This window comes from Amblyomma americanum, chromosome 4 (assembly GCF_052857255.1).
Source record: "Amblyomma americanum isolate KBUSLIRL-KWMA chromosome 4, ASM5285725v1, whole genome shotgun sequence".
Classification (NCBI taxonomy): Eukaryota; Metazoa; Arthropoda; class Arachnida; order Ixodida; family Ixodidae; genus Amblyomma; species Amblyomma americanum.
In genome coordinates, this window is record NC_135500.1 from 154,718,266 (window position 1) to 154,746,219 (window position 27,954).

Here is a 27,954-nt window from a genome sequence, read left to right on the forward strand (position 1 = left end):
GTTAAACCAGCCAAGTTAGCGGCCAATCTTTAGTGATGCTTGGTCCCGCGTTTCGCCTCATGTAACTGGCGCCTGACAAGCTGACAGTGACTTAACCGATTCTAAGGTCTGCGAGTGCAGCTGAACGAAGTATACAAAAAAAAAGTGCAAGGCATGTCATCGTCTGTGGTATAAATTTATTACATAAACCAACAACGCAATATATACAGCCACTCTAATGCAAAGTAGAGGGTTTGTGATTTGAGCTATTTACACCAGCGCCGCGATGAATTATGTGGACATTATCACATCAGCAGCCCTGACTTTGCTAACCACCGTTCATTGTCTCATAACGGTACACTGCATTAGCTAATGGACAATCAATTAATAAAAAAGTAACTAAAAGCCAACAAAAAGGAGCACCTAACTACTGCTTGAATATGTTTGCTTTTCGTTTGAATAAAATACATACGCGAGCAAAACTGATAAAATTATCTTTACCTGGAAAACTGCATACTGATAGGAAGACACGCACTACATAGGTTTAGACCAAAAGATAGAACGGAGCTTGCAAAAAAAAGAAAAAAAAGTAGACATTTTGTGCAACTAGTGACATAGAAGCCTATAAAGTGCTTAGTTTGTGGGTATGCATCATCCGTTCACACATGGTGTTCCTTATAATACCTCAACAGGTTTTTACAAACATGGCAGAGAAAAGCTCTAATAATGCTCGGTTGATCTCTGAGGCTGCACTGCTTTTACATGCAAACCTGAGGATGTATAGCTAAGCTTTCATTGTAGTTGCACAGTTCTGCTACACAGTAATGGGCGAGGACACTCTTGGTGGAATCCTCGATGACTTGGACTCGTGCTCCTTCTTCAGTTCTTCCAGCTGCCTCTGTAATTGAGCGCGCAACTGTAGAAGCTCTCTGCTGCGCACTTGCAAGGGCTCCTGAAGAATAAAAAAAAGGGGGGGAGGGGGGGGGTCAGCATTTCTTCCAACTCAAACCAATGTGGTTCAGTACAATTTTGGTCATGCTACAAACCACAATAGTGGCAGTGATTCTTAGCAATTTGCAATGCCTGTCCACTGCTCAATTTTGGCCCATTTTTCACAAAGTGCATCTGGACTTTCTCAACCCCTGGCACATAACATAGAGCACATAAGACAGCACAGTTGAGGCACTGTTGCCAAACTGCTGCAGCATTACCATCTAAACAAAAGTAGCCATTTCCATGTCATATTTTTGGTGGTTTTCAAACTGCTTTGCAGATCCTCTCCCAATGGTATTGCCCGAGGCATAGCTGGACTGGGATGGGCTGCATGACTTCAGTACTTGACAGAAAAATGCCTCGAACCTAGCAACACTGCCATAACCCACAGGAAGTGCACTTAAAGCCATCTTAACTTAATTTCAAGCAACCATATTTTTATTCTGACTGGAATGGTTTCCTGGGCCAAAGCTGCAGTCGGCAGTTTCATCAGACAAAAGAACACTTTCATTGTCAGCATGTTAATCTTCCCAAACATCAGAAGCACTCATCAAACTTACTTTACATATAACTACTGTATAAGGTGGTGTTCAGCCATGGTGTGTCATCAAACTCTCAAAGTTAACTGAAGCTGAGTACCCAGAGAAATGCAATTTGCAGCGCTTTATGACAACAAAGAATATGTTATGTAATAAACTGAAGCAAGGAAATAGGTTTGTTTCATGGATATACACTAAAGGATAATCTAAGAAATGCTGGCTCAGTTCATTTTAGTGCCTGATTCATGCAATGAGCCATATCGCTGCTATATAGGCTTTTAAAGGAAGCTATTTAAATACACAAGCATCTGTAGCTTTCTCAGGCATTAACACAATTTTTTGCGGTCTGAAACTTTTACCCGACCTTTCCAATCGGAAACTATTTTGCCCGGAGAAAACGACAACTGTGTAAGAAGTGAATGTTTATTTTTTGAGGTTTCTGTACGTGCCCAAACCTCTCAACAGCATTTCAGCAGCATGTGGAACCACTTGAGGCATACCCCTGGGCGCAGCCCGAGATTTTAATAGCACATTTGACAGAAAAAGCAGTTTCTTTCTTGCCCCCTTTGGTTTTTCGGTCACTGAAAACCGCGCAACCTTTGCTGATTCAGCGGGTATGAAGTGAGACCGTCCATCCAGCCATTCCTCGCCGTCCACACGTGCAGAATGGAAGGTGTCGCTGCTCCTTTAGGCCATGCCTGAGCTGCTGCATTCTCATCAAAATGATGCTGTTTGCAATGAAAACTTACAGAAGCCAGAAAACAGCTTCCTCCACCATTTCATGCACACGAGTCGCCAGAGCCAAAGTCTCTAGCACAGTCACCACTGCCGCCACTTCATTCTGTGGAATCATCTGATGGAGGTATGTAGTTGTCTTCCTCAATGTAATCATCATCACTTTCGCTGAAAGCTTGGCAAATTTTGCCGTAGAAAGCACTCGGAGAGAACGCAGCCACGCTGTCCTGCCAGTGGCGTGTAAACAACCACAGAACGCTCACAAGTGCCAAAGCTCCAAAGCATTTATGTGCTCCCTCAAGTTTAAAAAATACAACCAAATAAAAAATCTAGTTTATTGTCTAACAGATAGCGTATGCAAACGCACGCAATTCTACTATGGAAAAGCTTGTCGGGCGGTGCCCGACAGTGGACTGCTACGGCCAAGTCATGGCGGACGGGGCCCAACTAAGGACCGCAAACGGTTAAGAAACTGAAAGGGACGCTGGAGACAAATTGAAGTTGGCCTGAACTCCCCTAGTTGGCCTGCAACATTGCCACAACAAAGAGACCACTATCACTGAAAATGAAGCTTTTATATGCTTAAAAAAGAAGAAAGACAAAATACTGGTGTTGCCGTCACCGTCCGATTCCACAAATAAGCTGTAAGCACCGATGCTGAATTTCGATCTTGGAGGCTATGCTACACCATAATTCACTTCAAAACGAGGCAACCAGTTCTTTCAGTGTAGAAGTCACGAGTTTGAACCGAGTAGTGGGAAAATTTTTAAATTCAATTTTCTCAGTCATGTGCATTTTGCTGCTGGTCAAACATTAACATACCCAGGAAGAGCCAGAGAATCATTTTTTACTGAGAATTATAATTCGGTAGAGTTGTCCTCAGTGCAGACCACTAACGAGCGCACATGAACAAAGACAAAGAAGGACGCAGACAACACAAGCGCTTGTGTTGTCTGCGTCTTTCCCTGTTTTCGTTGCTGTGCACTCGCATGTGGTCTGCAATGTAACAGCAACTCACCCATCAGTATGCTTTTGTCCTTAGTGTCCCTTTAGGGGGAAAGCGGCTTCCGGAGGTGAAATTCTGAATTATTTGGCGTAGAGCAATGAAATCCGGCAAGTTTATTGGAAATTGCACTAAATGTACGAATACAAATTTTCACTCAGACTACATCTTCAGTAGTTTTGACATTATGTATAAATTTTTAAGTGCTTCCTTGCTTATACCGAACTTGCAGAATGCCTGGCGTGACAAAAAAAAAAAAAAACACACGTGGTAGGTGCCTAGAATCACTCTTAAATTTTAGCCAAAGGAATGGTTCATGCAGTGACATTCTCCAAATATTTTTATCAACCTGAGTGTTTTCTACACAGAACATTATATCCAGGCTAGCACTTATTACAGTCATGTCAAATTAGTGACAGAGTCGAAAAATCGGAAAGTAAATCAGAAATATAGGAACATCACTGCAAAAAGAATTTATCAAGGAACACGTCAGTTGGCTGGCTGGTGAGGGATGTTCGAGCCGCCGTCACTGTGGGCTGGCCCGAAGCTCAAAAAAGTGAAACCAAAACTACGCAGTCTGACTGCTTTCGGAGACGAGGCCAACCATTCGCCATCATGTCTATTGTCGCGAAACATTGTCGGAGGTGCACGGGCAGTGAGCTACTCTGCTGCATGGAATTCAGGCTTTCAGTAGGGCTATTTCGATGATCTTTTGCTATGCTGGTCATACCTGGATCCAGCTTGCCTTGGGGAACCTGTTCAAATTACCCGATACGAGACATGTAGTATCCAAATTAATGAGTGTATGATGCCATAGGCTAACATGGGAATTGGCCAGGACAAAGCCAGCAGTTCGAATTATCAGGATTTCCGAATTAACGGAGGTCAAATTAACGAGCGTTCACTGTATTACGCAAAACCCAGGAAGGGGTATTTAAAATCAATGCAAAAGAAAAAAGATCAGAGATGCGCTGTTAGCCTCCAAAACAGCGTGCAGCTGGACTTGACCCAATAATGAGCTGTTGACAGCCGCTATCGGCGCGGGCTGGTAGCAAAGCTCAGGAAACGAAACCACGTGGCAACAAGGTGCCTCTGATTGCTTGAAGTGCCAATCAGTCCTCGACAAGGCCCCCCATTAGACTGGGTCCAAGTTAACCAGTTCAGGGGCTAAATTTGCAGCTCGCGTGGCGACGTATGTGCCTGACCTCCACTGCCACTTTTGGCATGCCAGGAACGTTAAAGCAAGTTGAAAAGTTTGAACTAAACAAACTAAGCGAAATTGTGGTATGGATTATGCAGCTTTAAAATGTATTGAAAATATATGCCTAGCCATTAAGAGATGCGGGTCGAAAACGCGGTTTTTTGCGAAAAAAATCGATTTTTTGTTTTCGCGTGTTTTGTGAAGTTTAGTGTCTCTACTATTATGAAAATAAAAATTAAGGCTGAATTAGAACTCTAACTGGGTCAAAATTGCGTTTAAAGAGCCCAGGGTGGCTGTTAAATGTCCGAAAGTGCGCCGTTTTCTAGCGTCTCGTGGCCGACAACTCGCGGCCGCTCGCCACTGGCAATCGCATGCGGAGCTCAGCCAAGCCTCCTTCTTCCAATAACCATGGTTGCCCGGGCTGCTAGAGTGCAAGAAATAATAATAGGTCTCCTCGATTTGGCTGCACTTTCCGCACTAGTTCGCAAAAGTGCCGTGCCAGTGTAGTGCCAGTTCTTGCGGCGCGAGTGTAGCCCGACACTAGTGCTGTCGGTGCAGCGGCCAAATCGAGTGCAGAAGTGCAGAAACTCGTCTGCTGCGGCCATGTACGTGTTGGTGTTTGTCGCGTGTTTTCACATATGCGCGAGATTGTGCTAGCTGCATTGGACGCTGTGTATTTGCTCCAAGTGGCACATCTCGTGGAGCGGCTATGAACTTTGTTAATTCCAAAAGTGGTGAAGAATTTGACACCGTTCATTCCGTTGCGTTGTTTAAAGGGGCGCATGCCGGTCGACCGTCACTGATTCAACGGGTACTTCGAAGAGGCAACAATTAATTAGACAGGTTATTCAGATTACCGCTCGAGACGATCTTTTACAGTCCATACGCGTGATTCAGGCTGCTTCCGTCCTATCGAAAAGTGACTACGGTTGTCCGCCAAGAGTTGCCGGATCTATATTTGAACTCAATCGCGTTCACTTTCGGCGGACGGTGACGGCGACGTGACTGTCAGAGGCTAAGTGGCAGCCGAAGGTGTGGGCTGACGGCGACCTCAAGCCCAGTCGCGGTCGTAAGCAGAGGTACTGATGTCGCAGCGAGCCACAAACGTTGCGATCGCCCACGTATAATAAAACATCTCACAATCTGCCTCTTATGGAAGCGCTCCATCGTGCTGCGTCTATAATAATAATTGCCCACAAAAGAGAAATGGTGTAAGCAACGTGCGAGGCTGGACAGAAAGATGCGAACCCATACGCAGTACGTACTTCCGTATGTGCGCCATGCCAACCTGTCGCTTACGCGCGTACACAGACTCGCGCACACGCGCGCGCGTACACACACGTATACGCGCACTGTCATTTCAGCTGTTTGGTGAGGGCGCGGCGCAGATGACGCGTCTTTCACGGGTACGCGGCCGTCTCAAACATAGTCTCAACGCCGCTCACAAAACAAGCGGCCGCGGAGCCGTCTGCTACGGAGCGCGCCAAGCACCTTGCACTACTTGCACGAGAAGAGAACTCGCCGGGAGGCTAGTGCAGCAGTGCAGAAGAACTCGTGCAGCACGAGGCCAAATCGAGTGCCGAAGTGCAGGTGGCACTAGCTGCACTGTCAAATCGAGTGCGAGAGTGCCGCACTCCCTGAACTGGTGCAGAAAGTGCAGCCAAATCGAGGAGACCTAATAAAAGGCATGCGCGTGCCGAGTTTTTCGAGAGCTGTGACTGGTTTTTAAATCACGTGGTGCGGATCGGGGATCGCCATTGGCCGCTGCGCACTTGCGTGTGGCGAAGCCTACTTGCTGGGTCCATTCTCTCTCCGAGCTGCGTAGCCAAACGACGTTCATTTTTCAAATTTATATTCGTTATGGATGAAGGCGGCAGTAGCAGGCGTAGTCACCGGCCAGTGAAGCATGCATCCAAGCATAAATTTAGAGGACGGCGACGAAAATCGACGGTGAAGACTCGCCCAACGGCAAGTGAACCCGCGGCCGCGAGGCCTAGCGACAGCGACGCCGTTTCATCCGGCGAGTTCGACGTGGCGTTGGAGTACGTCAGTGCATCGCAAAAGAAGATTGGACTCTTTGACGACAAAGAAAGAGTGCAAGATGAGGAGTCGTCTGTGATTATGGACTTGACGGCACTGAGCCTTCTTGCGCGCGGTGCGGTTTGTCCGACGTGCCGACGTTCGGAAATGCGCGTCTGCGAATCGGCCGACAAACGCAAAGGACTTGCGTCGTACCTTGAGCTACGCTGCGAGAACAGTGCGTGCCCGAAAGTGTTCTCTCGGCGACGTACACATCGCGGCGAGTTTCTTCAGGCGGGAAGGCCAGCTCGAGTGTGGCAGGCGACGGACCGAGGGCAAGCAGAGCCTATGACAGCGAGAGCTCGCGCGATGCCTTCGCTGTCAATGTGAAAACTGTTGTGGCAGCGCGCTCGGTGGGGATGGGCTACGAGCAGTTAGTTCGATTTTCTGCAGTTCTTGGCCTGCAAAAGCCAATGCACCACAAATCATTTTCTGCAATCACCCGGAAAGTTCGTGATGCGGCAATGAGTCCGTGTCCGAAAATCTTGCGCGGTCCAGACAGATCACACACCGTGAAGCAGGCGGCGATGAAATTGCCGTTATGTATGATGGCACATGGCACAAACGAGGCCATAAAAGCCACAATGGAATTGGAACTGTTGTGTCCCTTGACACTGAACTTTGTTTGGACTTTGAAGTCCTGTCCAACTTCTGCCTAGCGTGCAGCAGACACAAGGCCCTGCCAAATGAAGACATTTGGCAAGCTTTTCATGGCCCTGTATGCGAACGAAATGTTGATTGTTCATCCCATGCGATGGAAGCTGAAGCTGCAGTGCGGATATGGCGAAGGAGCCAATCCTACGACACACCATTGCAGTTTAAAAAATTCCTGAGTGATGGTGACTCGAAAGCCTACGCTGCTGTTGTCGAAGCAAATGTTTATGGTGGTGCCATTGAGAAAGAGGACTGCACCAATCATGTGGCGAAGCGCCTTGGGACTGCTCTTCGCAAGCTGAAAGAGCCACTCCCAAGAGGGGAGAAGCTGAAGGAACCTGCCATTCAGAGGTTGACAACTTATTATCAGGTGGCTATCACAAGCAACAGGGGCAGTGTGAAAGGAATGCACCAGGCGATTTGGGCTTCCTACTTTCATTCTTGCTCATCAGATGGTGCGAGCAGCCATAAATATTGCCCAGATGGACCAGCATCCTGGTGCAAGCATAGGCGTGCCGAAGCCTTAGGTGAAGCGTGCTTCCACCTCAAGATTTAGTTGGACTAGGCTCATCAAGAGACAGCATGCGCCAGAAAAAGATGTCTGCCAAACAGACAGCAGAGTCGAGAGCGCGTCGGTGCATGCTGAGAAATAAGTCTCGTGCCGACGACTCTGCGTGCAAGCGCCGTGAGGGAGAAACCTATGGTGCTGGCTCATTTTAGTGGCAGTGGCTGCTGAAGGAACAGTTTGACTCTTTTCTTGTGCAATTTTAATCACATTTCAGGCCTTCTTTTGTAAATAAACTCTAATTCTAACTTTCAAATTCGTTTTTCTCAAAATGCAATTTCTGGCACGTTTTTGACTTTGCCCACCTTGATTTTGGTACTTCTAGAGCTCGGATCTGGATGAAATTTTACCCACATTTTCTCTAAGGTGTGAGGAATACCGTTATCTTATTTAAATGTCAATATTATTTATATATATGTCACATATTTCAAGTAAACAGATATAGGGGTTGGGGTTATTGGAGACTTCCCAAGTACAAATTTTTCATGTGGATATGATATATTATGTGCTCTTCTTACTTAGTTTTTTGCATTCTATAGTGCATGTGGAAGAATATGAACCATGGGTGGTTCATAATTATGAAAGTTTAATGATGGAAAGAGGGGGGGGGGGGGCAAAAAGGCGTATATTTTGCACTTTGTCATAGCACAGAACAAAAACTATGAAACTTGCAATAAAACTAAATATATATTTGAAACCAGCATAAAAAACTCTATAAGGAGCCAGAGTTTCATTACTCTAGCTTATGTATTTTAAAAAAAGTGTCTTCGGGTAGCATCTCTCCTTAAGAAATCTGTTTCAATAAACCAACAAAAGTGTGAATTATCTGGGCCTGAATTACCACGAGTCAACTGTAACCACTTGCCTAATAAATACTGACTACCAAAGATAGCCCTACGTCTGTCTGCATCATTCGACTCTTGAGACACGCTGCATGCAATGGCTTCTAACTGGCATGGGTTGACAATTAGGAAGCTCACAAATGCTGGTGCACAGGATTGCTACCCAGCTAAGCGCCAGGAAAAATGGTAAGTGCTAGTAAAAGCAGACAGAGAAGGCTACCAACCTGTAGGCGCATACGTGGGTTCCAGCGACAGTAGTAGCCCTTCCAGAGCTGGATACGACGCAGACTGGCCACTGGGAACAGGACGTATTGCTGAGGGTAGCTGGCATACAGAGGGTTGGTATACTCCTCAATGTCACTGTTCACCAGTGACCACAGTGACTGGGTCCGCTCACGCACACTCTGCATAGAGAGGGTAAAAGAACCACCAAAGTTTTACCCTGCTGCTGGGGAGTCAATCATAAAGTCTGCAAGCTGTTGCTGACCAACCACTTTGTCATGCGCACCATCTCCATACATGTCACACAACTGCTCTGCTCTTGCTACAAACAAAAGCTGCATTCCCCAACCCAATTATTACAGATCTCAAATAGTGCGAAATACCCCACAGCGCTGTCCAAGTAAAATCACTGCTGAAGAACACCTGTAAGCATCGTTCCATGTTGAGACTGAAACACCCATCATCTTTGCCCGCATGAGACGCTAATTGGATTTCGTGTGCACTCAGATGCATTGTTTTGCCTGAAAAGTGCAACTGTCAAGGCTACTTGTAGTCCTCACACTCCCAGCAGCGCTGGTGTTCGTATAAGTGAGGTAAATACAGAACCTCTAACCTGCAAGGTTTTAATGGAATCTATTGTCATAGAAGTCACCTGTTAAGCTGAATGTACCGTCGCAAGTAAAAAAAAACTATTGGTACAATGACGTCACCAGAGCGGCAAAAATTGTACCGCGTGGCCGGCATAGCGCTGTGCTTTGTGAACACACTTGGCACTTGTGTTATTGGCATGTCCATAAGCACAGTGTCGAGCGTTGCTACCTGCCACACCGGTGGCATGTCACTGGTGCAAACATTTCACTCGTGCCTGTACATTGTACTAGGTAAAGCTACAAAGTGACGCATGTATGTATGGTCAGAAGGACATGCAGTCTATTCCCACATCATGCCAGTTGCCAGGAATTGTCCCTATTCTCGTACAGTAATCCCTCGTTATAATGAAATCGCTTTACTCGAAATATCGCTTTATTCGAAATTTCTTCCGGTCCCGACCGAAATGCATGCAATTCAAGCCGCATTACTCGAAGCGCACGAAGAGCTTGACTCGCTTAGAGCGAAGTGTCAAGTGGGGGCATCGCCGCCGCCGCGGCGACCCTTTTGCGCATGCAGTGTCCAATTAATGCCGCCGACGAATTAGTCTCATGCAGGCACAGAACAGGCCACAAATGTACCAAACCTACGACCGATGACCTGCCTAGTAACGAGTACCAAGCGAGTGCCGAGTGCCCCCATCTGTTTACAGCAGATGCAAACGGAAGCGCGCCCGAATCAGTCGCAATTAACCGCATCGCTGGCGTCCCCGTGATAGAATGCAAGCGAAAATAAAATTTTTGTGACGCTTTGTGATGTCAGAAAATCGCGGTCTCTTTGCCGGAAAGTGGCCAAAAGACTGCGGGCAGACTTGCACCGTAGCGTTCTATGGGGTGCGCTCGGTGAGCAAAATTTTATCCCTCTAAAGAATATTTCTGGTGCTGAAACGAGCCAAAAAGCACATAAGAAGTGTCCCTCCGATTATGAGCCAATTCACGCTTGTGAGTCTCAAGCGAGGGGTGAGCTTTCGGCAACGGTCTGAGCTCCTCCCTGGGTGCCGTAGTTGTCGCTAAGCCTAAGTTTCACATCGGCCAAAGCAGACGAAACTCTCGAAAGCGCACGAACGTCATTCCCGAGGGTTTTCACTTCAAACGAGAAGGTGACCCGCAGGTCATGCTTGAACAACGGTGTTGTCGAGGTGCTGCCTGGTCGCACGCCCTTTGCCGTGTTCAACGCGAGGGGCTACGTTAACAAATCGGGAAGACAACTTTGGAGAAGACAGTCTAGAAATTTGCTTGCTGCTCGTCATAATTGGCCTGCACTGCAATAAAACACCACCCCTAGCTTTGTTGGATTTTTCACGGTGCAAATCGACCGATAGCTTGCCGAAAACCCGAAAAATCCAAGCATTGCCAGCGATGAGTCAGGCTGTCAACATGGCGGGTCAACGCAACCACGGTGTTTCCCTGGCGATTTTCTCGAGCTGGTCATGCTCGATTTGCGCCATCCAACCAGACAAAAGGTCTAAATGCGCGGTAGGGTCATTGAATTTTATTCCTAGACATCTGTCAACGGCGTGGACGCGATGCTGTGCGAGCAATGACACTCGAACTGTAGAATTAGCACAGTGTCGGACAATGGTGCGCCGAAAAACTCAGTTGCAAAGTTCACAGCTGCACACCTAGGGAAAAAAAAATTGACCAGTAATCAAGCGAAGCCCCTACTGCAAAACAGTTCAGTTTTCATGATCGCGCTGCGTGCCCAAAATGAGCGGCTAATCGTTTTTTGAGCACAACAAACACAACCTCAGACTCGAGCCACGGCATTTTGGTGACCCCCCCCCCATGAAAGCGGCCGCTGCCTTCGAAATACCCCGAAATACCCCCTTAAAAGCGGCCACTGCCTTTGCGATTTGAAATACCCCGAACGTTGAATGCATAGGCAGCGCCTGCGGCCTTGTGCAATGCTTGGTGAGATTACAGCAAGGGTTGCACGCGCCTAGTAATTGAACTTGAAACAGCCAAAGCTCACTGGCTTTTTTGCACCTGAATAAAGTTTTGCTTCACTGAATACCATGTATTTTGACTTCTTCGAGTTGCGGCGCAATTAAAGCCTGGACTCCATGTACGCGAAAACTCACGCGAACGCGAAGGCGACGGCGGCAAGCGACGAGCGACGCCGTCGCGCGAAGCAAAATGCATGTGTCGCTTGCCGTGTTGCTCGGATCTGCACACACAGAAAATTTCGCTCGTCGCCCGAAGTCCCCCACGCGACTGGCCAATCAGAGCCCCCCAAAGCCGTTTCCGGTTTGTCCACGGTTTCTCACGGGTACATCTCACGAAACCAGCCCGTCGTCTTGGTCATCGCCATCGTTGAGAAAATATTTGGTTTTGTAGCCGAGAGGCAGGCCCGCATGATTTAAATAATTAAAACAATCTACTTGTTGGGTGCGGGGGGCTAACAGCATTTGGAGCAGGCTACGCGAGCGGGCGTACTGCAGGGAGAGATGCGTGTCGAGCCGCGGGTACCGGCGCTTGATCCACCGTGCCGCTGCGCTCCAACTGTGCAGAAACACTCACGACGCACATTCTCACTGGTAAATTATAGTTTGCTCACTTACAGTCAGATTGCGGTGACAGTTTATGGGAGTGTTTATACTAAGCCGGAGTGCACAGGCACCGAACGAAAGCACACCTGCCCCGTGAACCCATGATGTGACTTCGTCTCCGCAAGCACGCCGTTGGTTATCTCCACTGCCGCTACACCGCTCCCGTAGAGGAAATATTCCTTTGGCCCTGACTATGAGGCACACTCACAAAATTTTGAGAGAGAACAGGTTACGGGCGTGTTTCTAAGCTTGAGTGCGCAAAGCACGGAGGCCGCTGCGCACATCGCGGGTTCGCGTCGCCTGCCGCCTTCGCTTGCATGGAGGTTGCCCACAAGCGACGGAGCGAGTGTCGCCGTGCCGCCTTGTCGCGTCGCTCGCTCTTTCGCGCACATGGAGTCCAGGCTTAAAGCTCGACTGCTTTAGATTTTCTCCGCTGGTCGCTTATATCAAATTATCGCTTATAATGAATTTTTTTCGCCATCCCGCTGACTTCGTTATAACGAGGGATTACTGTATTTTGTAATCAACCACAAGACCTGGAGCATGGCTTTTCAGCCAACCAGCCGGCTCACCTCCTTGACCCTCTGCTGCTCCGAGTTGTAGAGGAAGGTTCCAAACAGGCAGCTGTACAGATGGTCCAGGATGGTGATGAGGAAGTGCTCATTAAACTCAAATGCATTCTTGAACTGGAAGTAAGCACAAGAAAAGTCTCTTTATCAAGACGGGAACGATTTCAGAAGCAAGCCGAAATGCTTAAAGTGTCTCAAGCAGTTTCTGTTTGTAGTGTTAAGGACTAGGAAGTTTCCCATGCTTAGAAATTAAACACTAGCATCAATACAACTCAGTTGCTGCTGCACTGTCCGAAAGTAAAAATGGCACCATTTCTCACTTAAATTTGCCACAGTAGTATATAAAAAGCATAACTTTTTGCTAAGCTGTTTCACTGTCATCATGGTTGTTCACTTGTATTAGAAGTGAACCCCCCAATGGACATCGTGCAAAAGCAGTGCTATCAGTTTGAGCGTAAGTGAAACATGCCCATAGATGCCACGTTGAAAGGCTGTGCTTATCAGAAACCACTGGGAACGCATGCATGCAGCCACTATTATCACAATCATTTGCAAGCGAGTGAAGTAATTCCTAAAAGATTGAGAAAAGTGGGTGCCCAGTGCCAAGTAGCTGTTGTGCAGCCACCTTGGCCTGACACCCTGACTTAGCAGAGAAATACTGCCTAGAAGAAAGTCTTTCCTATCCTTTTCTCCAGCCCTTGCATTTGATATGTGCTACCTGTGACCATGAATGTTGACTTATTTTTCAACAGACACAAGCTAGCACTTTAGCCCACGTTAGGTGTGGTTCCTATACAGCACAATCTTGGTGACACAAATCTCACGGGGCTGCAAAAAGTATTTGCATCATCCGAAATTCCTACCAGCCAAAGAGAACAAAAACCATAAACATAAGCACAGAAAATGCACTCATGTAGACATGCTTACAGCTCAGGATTTATTTACGGGCGTGCGCCACTGCTCGCCGCGCGTACAGCGCGACTAGAAAATCCCAACATCAGCAATGTGCGTGCAGAGGTTAGTGCTTGAGGGCACAGTTGCGGCACGCGCGTTTGTATCAGTAGTGATGCAGGAGAGTTTCGTATCATCAGCAATGGAGCAGGAGAGCATTCGGAACATCCAAAATTCTACACATTGTACACAATGCACACTGACCAGAGAATCATGTCGTCACGATTCTATACTATGTTTCATACATAGCAGGCAACGCTGTAGAGGCTGCGGCAGTTGTGCGTCCGGGAAACCATATTACTTCGCCACTTATCATTCCTTCTCCTAGAATCCTCGGTGAGTGTTTGGGCGAAAACAAGGAGCAGTATGAAACAAAGTGTAGCATTGAAAATCACAGTCGAAGCTGTGAGGCACTCTGTGTTCTGGACCTCTGGCTACAATTTTCATTGAGTGTGAACTACTTTTTGGGCGCAGAGTCAGAGTAATTCGCCCTACCAGCCGCATACCATACCGCCACATGCAATTCTTACTTCTCGAAGTCTCGATTGGTCGCAGGATGGAAATGTAGCAAGAGGTTAAACAAAGTCCAGAAGGTTGCCAGGAATGGCACTTAAGATTTATCGCGATGAAAAATGCTGCGTTCACTTTGGTTGTGAGACAAACTACTTTTTCGGCGCAGACTTATTTTGCATAAACAGGCGTGCTAGCTTCGGCAGTGTTGCCCACTATGAATGAAACAGAGTACACATTACTAAGGAAAGTAAAGCCATGAACACAAGAGGCCATGAATCTACCATGAAGACTGCTTTGACGAGTTCAAAGAGTTCACACAGTTAAGACAATGGCTCTTACCTGATTCATGACCTGCCACGTGCAGTCAATGAACTGGAGGAAAACTGGTGACCGGTCCGCATCCGAATGCTTGTCGTCACCATGGCCTATGCGCTGCAAAACAAGCAATCAAAAATGGCACTGAACAGGCAACACCATCAATGGCAAAGATACAGACTTCACACAAAAAAAATTCAGAAAAAAAACTGGCCAGATTCAAATCTGTATGCAAGATGTCAATTTTTTTTTTTTTTTTATGACGAATCCCAGACGAGGATACACTGACACCTCAAGCGATAAGCTGTCATTTGTAACTGTATCACAATGCAAGGATTGAGAGAAGTTGCTGACACATGAAGGAACTGTAGAGCGCGGGACGACTTCGAATACTGTTGAGAAGCGTTGATTCTGGCACTTGCTTTCAGGCCTGTTGGGCAACGAGGAAAGCAATGTAGAACAAGGAATGCTGTTCCACTCCTCTCTTTTTCCTAACATGTGCTTTGTGCCACGCACACCCACAATGGCCCAGAGATTAAGCATGCCAGGTCGACAACCAGGCAGACATCTCCTATTCCATTAAAGTTCTTTTCCTTCCTTCCTATTATATGCCTGATTAAAAAGTATGTCTATTCTGCAATAGGATGCACAGGCCTTCAATTTCAGTGTTGAATAGACAGCCACTCAGACTAAAAGTAAGCAGAGAGCTCTGACTGCACATCAAAACCAAAATGATAGGACCACTCGCGCCTGTTCACTTTTTTCATCTATGCGTTCACACCCAGTCTTTTGCTGAATTATGGCACAACACATGCCACATGGTGTTGCCCTTTGTTTTATAATCCATGAATGCAGAAAAAAGTACCAAAGTCACTCAATTATTTTTGCGATTTGGGCCGAAAATGAATGTTGTTAGGCTAAAACGCGCTGAAGGTTCGAAACGCATTTCATGGACAACTACATCCCTCTGGCGTTGAAAATTTCGACCAATGCAATTTCCGACCATAACTAGTCCTTGGCAGTTCCATGACGAATACAGATCGGAGTTGGCAGGTAGACTACAGCACTGCAACAGACGAGCACAAAATTCACAGATGGGAGAATTTCGTGCCCGTCACTGCAGCTCCAATGCCAGCTTCCCATGCAGTGCATTCACGTTGCACAATGGGCACACACAACTGCCTCTGGAAGGGACAGGTGGCTGCAGAAACTGCCCCCACTCACACCTTCACACCAGTTGCTGGTCATCTCAGCTATCCACTGCATAACGGTCATACAATTGCAACTCACTGTTAGTCAGGGATGCCACAGACCACTTACTGAAGCCCTCTGAAGTGGCATGGACATGAAAAAGCTCTACCACCATTTTTGGCAGTAGCAAAATTAGGCGCCTGATGTCATGTGCATGCTCTGGTGTTTCAGTTCCAAGCTTTAGCTGTGCCCACTGTGGTAGAAAAGCAGACTGAGCTAGAACAAAGCAACACAAACAAGAGCCACTCACCTGTGCAAACTTGTGCCCAAAACTGAGCCACTCCTTCTCGATGAGCACCTCAAATCCCCGAATGGTGCGGTAGTAGGGGTCGAGCATGAGCATGGCAAGGCTGGTGAGCTGTGCGGTGCGGTCCCACCCATCCGAGCAGTGGACAAGCACCGAGCCCTTGGCGCCTTCCAGGCGGTGTGCTACGCGCAGTGCACCAGCCAGCACAGTGCGCACATGCTGCAGCCAGTGGGTGGCCTCCAGGGCTGACAGCCAGCGGGCCTCGTCTGCCGCGCTTGGGAAGCAGGCCTCCTTGAGTTTGCGCAGGCTCTCGCGCATCACATGGATGTTGTGGATGTCCAAGAAGCACAGCTCTGTGCAGCGGTATGCTTCGTCACTCTCGTAGCCACCACCCTTAGCCTGCACCTCGCACCAATGCACAAACATCATTAGCTCACGAAAATGTTTACAACAGGTGCACCAAAGTTTGTAAGAAGCAAGCTGTCGCCCAGAGGGAAAGACCACGAAAAAAGACCAGAGGAAGAAAAGCAGAAAAAAACTACCAAGCAAGCTCAACTATGGTGTCTTATTAGTCCAAGATTAACCACGTTTACTCTCATAGTATAGGTCGACCTGGTTTTTCCAAATCACACACTCCAAAATCCGGGCAGCGACCAATATGCAAGTCATGGCCAGAGGAAGGCGCAAACCCGGCTACCAATGCAGGAAAGCAAGGGAGAGATTGACACCAACAACACAAGCACTGTAGAAGTTCCTGCATTCTGGCCACCTTTGAGCCTACACAAACTACAGAAGGCACTACTGCTGTTGCTACACAAATATTAACATGCCCCCTATTTATTTGTAAAAAAAAATGCTGTGCAGAAGGTTCTCAGATACGGACGATACAAAGGTAAGCACAGAGCTCCATTGTGCCAACCACATGCTTTGCAGCCCTCGTAAAAATCAAAGCTTCTCGCAGTTTTTCAGCCGTGCATACCAAAAAAGTATGTCAGGCATCCCACCATCATAAGTGAAGAGGCATCAGAAAATTGAGCAGCATAAGGCGAGCTCAGTATCACTGAAAAGTGTATCAAATACTGGGGAGAGCAGCGAGGGCATCTTTTCACGTGCAATCATAAACCCAAGCTTTCAGTGAAGAATTACTGCCATTAACATAGAGCATCGATGATGCTACGGCCAATGAGTGTGTCTTCAGAACTTTAATAGAGCAAAATGAAGGCATTTATTTGTCTCCTCTTGCATATTCCTCAAAATGAAGGGTCTTCGTGCTCAGCTCACTGTACCATCTCCAGTGAAGAGTTTCTCACAGCACAATCGCAGCTCCAATATATGGTTGTGCTCTGCTGATTACGGTCGCCAACTGATTTTTTGGACTAGGCAGGATCCGGAAAATGGCCCGAATAATCGAACAGTCAGAAAAATATGTGAACTTCAAAAAAATTACTTTTCTGTGAAAAACCGGCTTTCAAAATCGTGAAATTTGCCACTCCCCTAGTTCCGCTTGCACACATTAATATTAGACTGTATCTGAGCCTTAGTTATGCTTTCGTCATGACCACACCACCTCACGTCACGATATCACCACCTCACGTCACGACAGTGCGATGTGGCCGCAAGTCATGCCGCGAATGAATGCACTCACCGCACGAAGCAAGAACAGAATCTGCATGGGCAACAACGCTCGCGAAGACCGAGAAGTAACTCACGGGAAGACCCGAGGAAGCGAGTGCCTCCGAATGCAGTCCCCCCGCCCCTGCCCAATTGCATATGCTGCCCCACACCGCGGGCATCATCATGAAAGCCGCAGCGGACGCTGCAGCTGTCCTGTTTTCAATGCATCGAGCGCTCCTTGTAGGCCATCTCGATGGCAACGCAGAGCGTCCCATTGTCTCGAATGGCAATGATGAATAACAAATAGTCAAGCCTATCGAAGCCAGTTCATCTGATTCATTCTGTAAGCGCCGGGTGACACCGTTTAAATCCAAGATGGTACCTTTCAAGACGGCAGGGAACGGGTTGGTTGTGGCTGCGACGCCTGCTCGCGTATGTATTAGGGCAAAACAACAAACTTTCGGTTGAAAAAAAAACAATGTCCACAGTATTGTTGGCATCTGCTTTAGTACGAAAAATCGAACTTTTGGACTTTAGGAAGTTCGAGACATCGCACAAGTCCAAATTATTGGAGTCAGGAAAATCGGTCGGCTATTGTGCTCTAAAAGGACACTGAGGACAAATCACATTGGCCTGTATCGACAGAGTTCCATGTTCTAATGATAAAGAGACTAACCGAAAACAGAGCTTTTATAAGCTAGATAAAGCAAAAAAAAAATACAGGGCTTGACACCACTGGCCAATTTCATAAGCAAAGCAAGTGTGCGACATCGATTTTTGGCATGGATCCGAGGGTATGCTACAGCACCGTTCACTTGAAAACGGTGGCAATTCGTCCTTTTTGGTTAGGATGTCACGAGTTTTAATTGACCGGTGGGAAGATTTTTAAATCTAATTTTCCCACCAATAAATGCACCTTTTGGTGCCGCACAAGCGTCAAAATGCCTGAAAGTACCAGAGAATGAATTTTCACTGAGAACAATAATTAACTGGAGTTGTCCTCAGTGTCCCTTAAATTGAATGTTGGCAGCTCATACGTTCTGTTGGTTGACTTCTACAGCATTCCAATTTTTCCCTTTGCTTTCTTTTTTACGGTCCCCAAAGTTACAGGGTTAACCTGTGAAATGAATCAACCAATATTTCAGCAAATACAATAGCTTCCATATTTTACACGGATGTGCTCTTAGAAGCAAATCCAGACCATCTACGCTTCCCATACCTTCAGTGTACTCCTCAACCAAAGAAACAGCTGCAGGACAGGACAACTTTCTAGAGCAAAGCAGGTCCTGTACTTAATGTTTCAGCCACGACGCTTTTATACACCCGTCATAGCTCCAAATAAAAGTTTTTCCACTCTCAAGGCTCTTCAAAGGGCTGCCATTCGGTAAAGGGTGAAGCAGTGCCAGCACGACTGTTCAAAACGTGCAAGACATGCAGACTTTTAAACACGTCACCTCCATCTTAAGTCCAGTGTTACACTCATACATGCTCCTTTCTGCCCACCACCAAAAGAGAGAGATGGAAGAAAAAAAAAGTACTGATGCCTTTGAGCTTATCAAACCAGTTTTAAAGTCGAAACTACCACAGACCATGGTTGCGCGAGCTCACCTTGTTGGCGACAGCATTCACGCTGGGTCGGGCATCCATTATGAAGAGCTTATGTGAGTGAGCATTTGCGTCCATGATCATCTGCAGGTAGCTCTCGTCCTCAGTGCTGCGTTTGCCACTCACCCCAACATTGGGCTGACTGCAACGTGTGATGGTTGCCTGTCCTTCGGGGTGGATCCAGGAGAGAACCTGAAGCAGCAGCAGAGGAAAATAAGCAAACGACACGGTCTGCTCCCAAATACAGCCTGTGCAATCACGTTTGATGAACTTGTGGACTTCACTGACATATGAAGGAAAGATTATGGTAAGTGAGGAAATACAAAGCACTAAGTAGAAGTTCACCAGAAAAAGAGAAATTTAGTGTAAAAATGTTCGAAAATTCGCCTACCCATGAACAACCTTGCGAGGCATTTTTCCCGCTATGGTGTCATTCGAAAGGAATTTTTTCAGACACTTCTTGGCATGCTTTCATATTACCGACTGTTCCTTTGCGTCAGCTTTCTGTCAAGCTTCTCAAGCACCAAGAGAGGTTCCCTGTGAGATTGCACATTTCCTACATACTGTATTGCATTCAGCATAAAACCTTTCCACTATGGTAACTGCATCTTGCAATAAAAATAAATCTGTCCAATTCTGCCTTTTCCATAGCTGTAATTATTATCAACGCAAAAGTGCTCTCTGGAGTAATAAACTATCAATATGCATTTGTAAGATTTTCATGTATGTTATCAACTATACCACAGTGATATAACGACCACTTTTCTTCCGCATAGGTCACAGGATTCAAAGATTTCTGCAATGTCAGCCGTGGTTAGTAAGAGGTTCAAAGTTAGACAAATCAGTGTTCAGAGAATGCCACAGTAATTTTTTAGACCAAGTGAAAGACATCCTTAGAGATACACAAAAATGGCATGAGGAACAAACCTACCGGAATACGGCCTCGGCTTCGAAAACTGGCCACGGCTTCCAAAAGGCTGTCATCCGCTGCAGCTGGCACAGCGAGCTGTGACAAATGAGATACAATAGCACAGTGGAACAGACTGCATTCAATTTTCGAGTTGTGCTACTCACAATGGCAGGATAAGTGTCACACAGCTGGTAGTTCTCGTTTGCCCGGCTCAGGCGCCAGCTCTCGGTGGGCAGGCCCTGGCGTCGGTACTCGGCCAGAGGGTCATACACGGCCCAACCGTTGACAGGGAAGCGTCCACCATACTCAAAGGCAAACAGTGGCTGTGAAACAGAGTAAGCAACACATCCCAATTACGATAAGCCGCTCGCTACCTTCCCCCATCATGCACAATTGATGCCTCAACAGTGGCCTCAGAACTCAGGGAAGCCTTTAAATAAACTTTAATATAGGCAGAGTGCAAGACACCTCTGTACTTTGTGATGTCAGTGTACAAGAAAGTGCCCCAGGTAAACCCCCTGCACTTGTTCCTTGCTCTTTCTTCTTTCACTCCCCCCTTCATCCTTTCCTCTTCATAGCACAGTTCAGGTGTCCACTGATGAGTGAGACAGTTACTGCACCTCTCCTTTCCTCAAAACCAATTTTCATTTCCAAGTAACTTAGTCCCTTACCACAGTTTATCACAGAGCATACCAAGAAGCAGCAAGGCTGCACTATGTTACGTTGTTCTGCACCACTACGACAGAAATGTTTCAATGCCTCGGTGAAATTTCTGAACTTCACACACCAGGTTATTGGACAGTGGAAAGGCCAACTTGTGCAGCTTGTCGAAAATGTCTCGGCGTGAGTGGTTCTCCTGCTTGTGTGCAAACTTGAGGCTCCGCAAGTCTTTGCAGAACAGCTCGATCCCGTATGCATTCTCTCCCCGGCTGGATGCGTAGCCAACCTTTTCGATGCGGCTCACAACGCCAAGCGGGACCTCCAGAGTGAACCGCGGCTCCTGCCAAGATGGATTAATTCATGAATCAAGCTTCGATGCAATCATAATCACTTGAGCACCAAGTACACAGAAAGTCTCACAGGCTTGTCACCCTACTGCTGTGCTGAGAAGTGGTGGCTATACCACAGCCCGCAATTTCTTTTATTCCAAGACCAGCCTGGACCAGGATGTCACAGGTGGCATGCTTTCAAAAGCCTCCACTCCCTGAGAAACATGCTGCAATTCTGATAGTCCAATATAAAGTCCCCCACCCAGCTCTCCCAGCAAAAAGCCAAAACCACTGAGCTTCTAAAGCTAGTCTATGCTATCTTTCCCACTGCACAGGCTCTCAACAGGTCCACAAATGCTTTTCCTTAAAAAAAAAAAAAAATTGCCCATACAGAATCTTGGGAGTGCACTGTGGTAAAGTAAAAAAATTGTTCTCCTTTTCTCAAGCAGCAATGGTAACGGCACAATGTACAAAAGGACCTGGCAACAAAAAGATCGAAGGTATGCACAAGTGCGATTTTTGTAGTGATAGCTACATTACGGTAGCATTTCGAGCCTTCAGCATGGCGGCGCCGCCACCCCGTGGCTGCACCGCCACGCTGTCGTGTGGTTGGTCACGTGACCAAGTTCCACTCGGCCAGCTGTAGCTATCGCGTCACTCCAGGTTTAACCAGAGCTAGACCACCGCCAATTTTTTTTTCCTGCAACACAGTGCAATAGCTGCACCATAACAGAACACTTCTACAGAGCATGTAAAAAAAACCAGCAGTGAAACACCTGCACACTTACAGTGAACTGTTTGGAGCGGGAATTCTGTGGGAGAAAAAGAAGTTTTAATTTCTTTTTAGCCATGCTCAAAGTGGTGCACAGGATTATCTTGCCAATTGAAAATTTTGAGACTTGACGTCTGGCAGGCAAGGCAATAGCAAACACTAGAAAACACACAGAAAGCTCAACTCCCAGAACTTAAACAGCACAAAGTCACGTCAAGAAATTATGGTGGGGCTCAGACGGTGCTATCATGGCATTCTCACTGCATACTGGCTAAGCAGCCCAAGCACAGCAGGCTTCACAGATATTGCCAATCAACACTGTGGCGCACTGAAAAGAACAAATGAGCACATACGGCCACCGCACCTGTTGGAACACCAGAAGCTGGGGTGTACTGGATGGCTTAAGTGCTTGAATGAAGAGAGGTGCTTCGAAAACTCGTTGGTTGCACACCATCACTTGCAATCACAATCCTGCAGATCAAACTACTAGTCTAATTTGTCTTTCATTGTCTGCAGCAGTTCAGTGAAGAGTATATCAACAGGGTTCTACTGTATATCATAGTGAGAAATACTAATCTCCAGTAGCGAATCGGACACTGCTAACTTGAACAAATTTGGGAAGGACAAATCACCTGTCTCTCTGTCCTTCATCCAAATTTGTTCCAAGTTAGTGCTGTCCAACTGAACATGATGTACCAAACAGCCCTAATCATCAGTTGTTTGTCGCCGAAATGTAATCTTCAACTGACTTTACCCAAGACATTTAACATAATGACCTTAACTAAACATATACCAAGGCCCCCCAAAAATTAATTATTTTGCTGAAGCATGCAAAGCTTTCCGTATTCAAAACGTTGATGTTGATGTCATTGTTCTCAAATGTCATTGTTCTCAACTAGTGCAACATATATTTTTAATCTACCGCTGCTTTTTTTAATGGTTCCTCTCATTGGCAAAAACTCTTCCACACAGAAGATCATTCTGTTCAAGGATCAAGCAAAAGAATAATGGAGACATTTCAAAAAAGTGTGCCAGGAAAAAATTTTTTCGCCAGTTCTTTACACTTTATTGGCTTCTGTACCACTGCTACTCATAGCAAGTCCATTTGTGTTACAGCTGGAGTAGGTTAAGTTTTTATTGCTCCTTAATGAAGAGTTAAAATGACTCCTCGTGGACCTCTGTGTCTCATGAAGATAAAGCAGCACAATACAGAGCTTTAGTATGAAATCGATACCATAAATATCAATCAGTGGAAACACATCGAAATATTACAACAGCTTTCCTTTAAATCTGCTATGAAATATCCCATAACCACTTCTAAGTCCCGCACTAAAAGGCACCAAACCCATCTTAGCTAGATACTGTAAACACTTGACTAAGGGCCCCACTTTTTTTCGAGATTTTAGAAGGGTGCAACCTTAACATGAAAGTGGCATTTTTCAGTTAAATTTGCAAATTATATTTTGGAGAAACTCATGCCATATCTTACACCTAGTTGCAGATGCCTTTAAGGTGTTTTATTGCTATCACTGTCACCACTGCTCAGGTCCAGCCCTTCACCCTCGTAAATAGCAATAATGTACTTATAGCAATAATGTACAGGAGAGTGCACATCGCAAATACAAAATCCAGGCGTACAGGAGCTGAATTCATGCTCTTCTTAGCCGAACTGTTGGCGTCAGTTTGTTGTCGGCCGTTGCCATCCACTCCAAGTACAGGTGCATGAACTCTGCTTTAAACTGCACACAGCTGCACACTGACGCTTGCTAAAGGACCATAATAACAACAGCAGTAGGCAGCAGCTGTCATGAGGCAGCTCCCCACAGAGCGTGCCGCACAAGAAAATTGATACACACATGAAACGTAGTTGCGTTTTGTGGATTTTTTTTTCTAAATTACTGGCTTTCAAGTGACCCACACATGAATGTGGCCCTTCGTCTAGTGCATATAGTATCTTTATGCACTTGATTTTGTGCTCACCATTTTTTCACATTGTCAGCATACTGGCCTGTTGCACCTCAAACACCACAGAAATGATGTGCTATCGTTGGCCAGTGCCCTTGTCCAAGAGGAAAGGACACGCATTCAAGCATACTGTGAATGTATTCTGAAGACACAAAGATTCAGCGCTGCGTCAGGTGACTGGAAAAAAAGCAGGGATGTGCCGTGTGTGCTGCATGGGGCGGCAGCACGCAAGCTGCATCAAGTATAGCTTCCACACCACTAGCGATGCTGAGGGGAGAGAGAAAGCCTCAAAGACAAAAGGAAAGTGCAAGGTTAATCAGGGGCCCCTTCAAAATGCAAGGTATGTGAAAGCCTTGTTCATACTTTCTCAACGCTACGGAAGTACAGCTTGTAGTTTGTGATGAAGAGGCAGCCACGGATGGGTCCTTGGAATGGGCACAGGTAGGTCACATCTCGGGCTGCATCACGAGGCAGACAGAAGGAAATGGTGAAGACCATTTTGGAAAGAACAGCGGATATCTCACTCAAGTTAGGTCTACAGGATTTATTAAAATCAAATCAAAATTTATTCGTCTGTATGCGTACATATTCATAAATTCTGATCTGCCTAAGCACATTTTGCTTGTTGGCTGATCAGGCAGCAGGTGGAGAAATAACTCTGTATGAATACAGAGCGTGACAGTAATGCATTTCAAAAGTTTTCTTTTATTGTAGTGTTGTTTTGTTGCACTCTCAAGGCCAAGGTGAGCTCTTAAAGCAATTTCAGAAAACAACATCACTGAACTACTACCCGTTGTCATGCAATACTGGCATGTACTGCAGATGTGGGTGTAAATAAACAAGAAGGTTCTCGCACATCCAATCAACATCAACGAGTTAAATTTGCCATAGTAAAAGGCTCTTGGGTGATTTCTTCCCCCTTTGTACTTATTGATGGCATACCAATGACTTGGCACGCCAGCATTTAGAATGACTAAAGCTAGAAAATAAAATTTGCGGTACTTCAGCAAAAACTTGCAATGCTTTAGCAACAGAGCCACTACAGTTGGCCATGGATGACTAAAGATGAACATCCTCTTCTGGCTCCTCTGGTGTATAGAAATATGAGTGCATGTTCTCTTTGACAAACACTTAGCCAAGAAGGCAAAATATTGTACGAGACTGACTTTTCGTGATAACCTAACTTTCTTGTTTTGTACTACCAGCCCTGCATGCAATTCACACAGTAAACTGAGGAATCCAAGCACTACACATACCTCGACATCAGTCTAAATTTTCTAAAAGGTGTCTTTGGAGGGTTTCACGTCATGACAATGTAGCCCCTGCCATTACTTTCTTTAAAACAGCAGCAAAACCCAGAATTCGTAGTTGTTTGGAGGGCATCATTAAGATGTTAGTACAATGCCTACCAAAGTGCAACCTTACATTTTACAGGCTTCAAGATCTGCACAACTACAAGAAACCATGTTTGACGCACAAGCAGTTCACAAATCCATTATGACATCAGTTGCATTCTGTCCTTTCCACATTTCATCTTCTATTCATGCAGCATAGCACTGCATGAAACATTTCATCATATCTACTTTAAGCACACAACCATGCAACCAGTTGTAGCTTAGAGGTTTCATCATCAAATTCACAAAGTGGAAGCATGTTTTAATCATGTTTGTTTCAAGCTAGCCACATTTAATTTGTTTTTGTTATGGCCAAATTCGTTTATTCATTCATCCATTCATTTATCTGTTATCCATCTCTCTGCTTATTTACTCACAGGGCCAAGACTTTAAAACTTCAGAATGGAAAAAAATGAAGTTATGAGAGAAGAGCAGTTCAAAGCAGATCAACTTTTACTCTCCATAGCACACAACATCATTGACACAGTGCTGCAAGCAACCAAACTAAGTTAATTCAAGTCGCAGCCCACATCAAATAGTAACTTTACAGAAGATAAATAAAATGCAATGTTTCATGAGGAATAGAAAGGTGCAGAAATTGTCACACTTTTAACGGACCCCTGAAATACACCAAGAGGGAAGGGATGAAGGAAGACGTGAAAGGAGGCAGAAAGCGGCACAGTAGTGGAGGGCTCCAGATTATTTTCAACCACCTGGGGTTCTTTGATGTGCATTGACATTGTACAGCACATAGGCACGGTATTTTACCTCCACTGAAATGCAACCACCATGGGCAGGATTCAATACTGCAATCTCCTCCTCAGCAACCAAACATCACGACCACCAAACGACAACGAAGGGTAGAAGACTGCAGAATACGTACTTTTTCTGAGCAGTAACATGCCATGACAGCTTCAAGTGAATGGATGCCACACTAACTTTTATGTTTACTTCTTCAACCAGATCTGTTTCTTTATCATAACTAGTACACACAGGTCAAATTATTTGCATATTTTTCCTCGGTGTGGCTTCTTTTGGAAGAGCTGCAATCACACGTGTTCTTTTTAGATGTTCAGGACTGACTGCAACCATCCACGTGGGTAATATGAAAAGTTCTGCACCAGGCTTAAATGCAATATGACAAAGAGGTTAGGCCATTCAATCAACAACTTTTGAGTAAGCAGGTAATATTACTCTTACTGAGCTCTGTTTCTTTTGCTAGCACTGGCTCACTTGATAAACCGATGTCTTTCAAGCACCTCTGCCAGTCTAACCGCTAGCAGTGTCATGTTAAAGGATTCAGATAGCTGAGCTGCATAAAACATTTATAAATCCTTTCTGATCCATTCTGACAAACCTTCAGTGCACATGGCAAAGGCCTAGATAGAGCCCGAGATAAAAAAATGTATGCTGCTGATTCATGTCACCAAATGCAAAGTAATGGCTTGTCCCATTTTGTTGCTTTATTCATACAAAGCAAAGATGAAGGAAGCTGCAACATCGAGAAAGAATTAGGAGAACAAATCCTTCAATATGATAAGGAGTAAGGATGGCACATCTACTCAAGCCCTCCAACATAGCAGACACACCACCTTTTATCTTTTCACACTACACACCATGATAGTTTCACAGTAATGCAGCTAATCAGAACTGGCAACAGAAACAAGAATTTCCAATCACCTTTCTGCACAACATGTGGTTGTTCTCCAGGAAGCAATGGTGGCTCTTGTGTCTTTGTTACCTTGGACACTTCTCGCATCTGTGAAGCAAGTAAAAAGCGTAAGTAACACAATTTTAATGGCTTTATGTGCTACACAGTGAAGCCATCAACTTAACTTTATCATTTTCCGATCGCGAGGCCATGGTTTCAGCTGTTGACACAGCAATTGATCGTCGCTCATTGCAGAAGGAAAAAGAACTAGGCCAAAAAGCGGCCCTGAAGCCTGCTGATAATGAATTCACACCAGCTCATCATCAGCAAACGCGTGTCAGCAGCAAACAAAGGACAATAGGCTAATTCACCGTTTATTTGCTGCGTGAATGAACGACCAACGTAAACGCCGCGCAGCCGATTCACCGAAGTCCAGCACATCCGTGATATCTAATTTAAGCGGGCATCTAAATACCTGCCTTGCCTATACATTAAATCCCTTCCTGACATTACTACCTTTCGGACGATGCCGATGTTTGTTTCGCTTTCACCTCGGAATAATGCACGAATGTAACAACGAAACCATCAAGGAAGTGAGGAGTAAGGTGGCCCGGCGTGCAAGAGTACTTAGCGGACTTCTTGAAACTCACCTTGAGCTCCTGAGTGAGTTGCATGTTCTCGGTAGAAGTCGATGAAGAAGAGCAGAGCGACTTCGACGGCGAGTGGGAGCTGTGGCTGCCCACGGAGCGCGGGCCGAGCTTAGAGTTTAGCGAGCCACTCTCCGAACCTTCCAACGAGTCAACACTGGCCGGCTTCAGGCTGTGATTGTTGTGGCTTCCCGATTCCACCTGCTTCGTTTTATCCATACCTTCTGGACGACGCGTTGTTTGAATGCGTTGAGTTCTGGGGTAAGCTTAGGGCACAGACCCAACCCGTTTGTTCGCCCCTCTTAACTAGGGCGCCGCCATCGAAGAGGCGGAGCACAGTGCGAGTCAAATCGGCGCCGTCAGAACTGAGGAAGAAAGAACAGCACGCACAGTCCCTCCTTTCGGAAGCTTCCTAGCAAAGTTGCCCTTTTTACGATGATCGTGTGAACAATCTAACAGCCACCTGGTCCGATATTTACAAAGATTAAAAAGTTACAACTTGAAACTAATTGACGAAACCTACTCGGAATATACCAAGTCAACGTTGCCGCCG

The 27,954-nt window shown here is 46.0% G+C and overlaps 1 protein-coding gene across 2 annotated transcripts; it reads right to left on the reverse strand.

The window, feature by feature from the left end:
- Positions 1-159: 159 nt before the first annotated feature.
- On the reverse strand, positions 160-27,949 carry mtm (phosphatidylinositol-3-phosphate phosphatase). Of its 2 annotated transcripts, XM_077662041.1 has the most exons (13): positions 27,405-27,838; positions 26,784-26,862; positions 24,073-24,167; positions 21,761-21,784; positions 20,771-20,983; positions 20,148-20,306; positions 20,005-20,079; positions 19,077-19,265; positions 15,858-16,253; positions 14,381-14,473; positions 12,581-12,694; positions 8,815-8,994; positions 160-931 (listed from the first exon to the last, which is right to left on the reverse strand). In XM_077662041.1, exons 1-13 carry the CDS (start codon positions 27,618-27,620, stop codon positions 794-796), a joined length of 1,971 nt encoding a protein of 656 aa, XP_077518167.1. In that variant the 5' UTR covers positions 27,621-27,838; the 3' UTR covers positions 160-793. The 2 variants fall into 2 exon arrangements, with proteins under 2 accessions (XP_077518167.1, XP_077518168.1); XM_077662042.1 differs by lacking the exon at positions 21,761-21,784 and having other exon boundaries at positions 27,405-27,949.
- Positions 27,950-27,954: the final 5 nt, after the last annotated feature.

Coding starts and splice junctions, on each gene's coding strand:
- mtm (XM_077662041.1), bottom strand. CDS start 27,620: ATGGATAAAACGAAGCAGGTGGAATCGGGAAGCCACAACAATCACAGC. Junction 24,168..26,783: donor ACCACATGTTGTGCAGAAAG/GTGATTGGAAAT, acceptor CTCGTGATGCAG/CCCGAGATGTGACCTACCTG. Junction 932..8,814: donor ACCCACGTATGCGCCTACAG/GTTGGTAGCCTT, acceptor TTTATTCTTCAG/GAGCCCTTGCAAGTGCGCAG.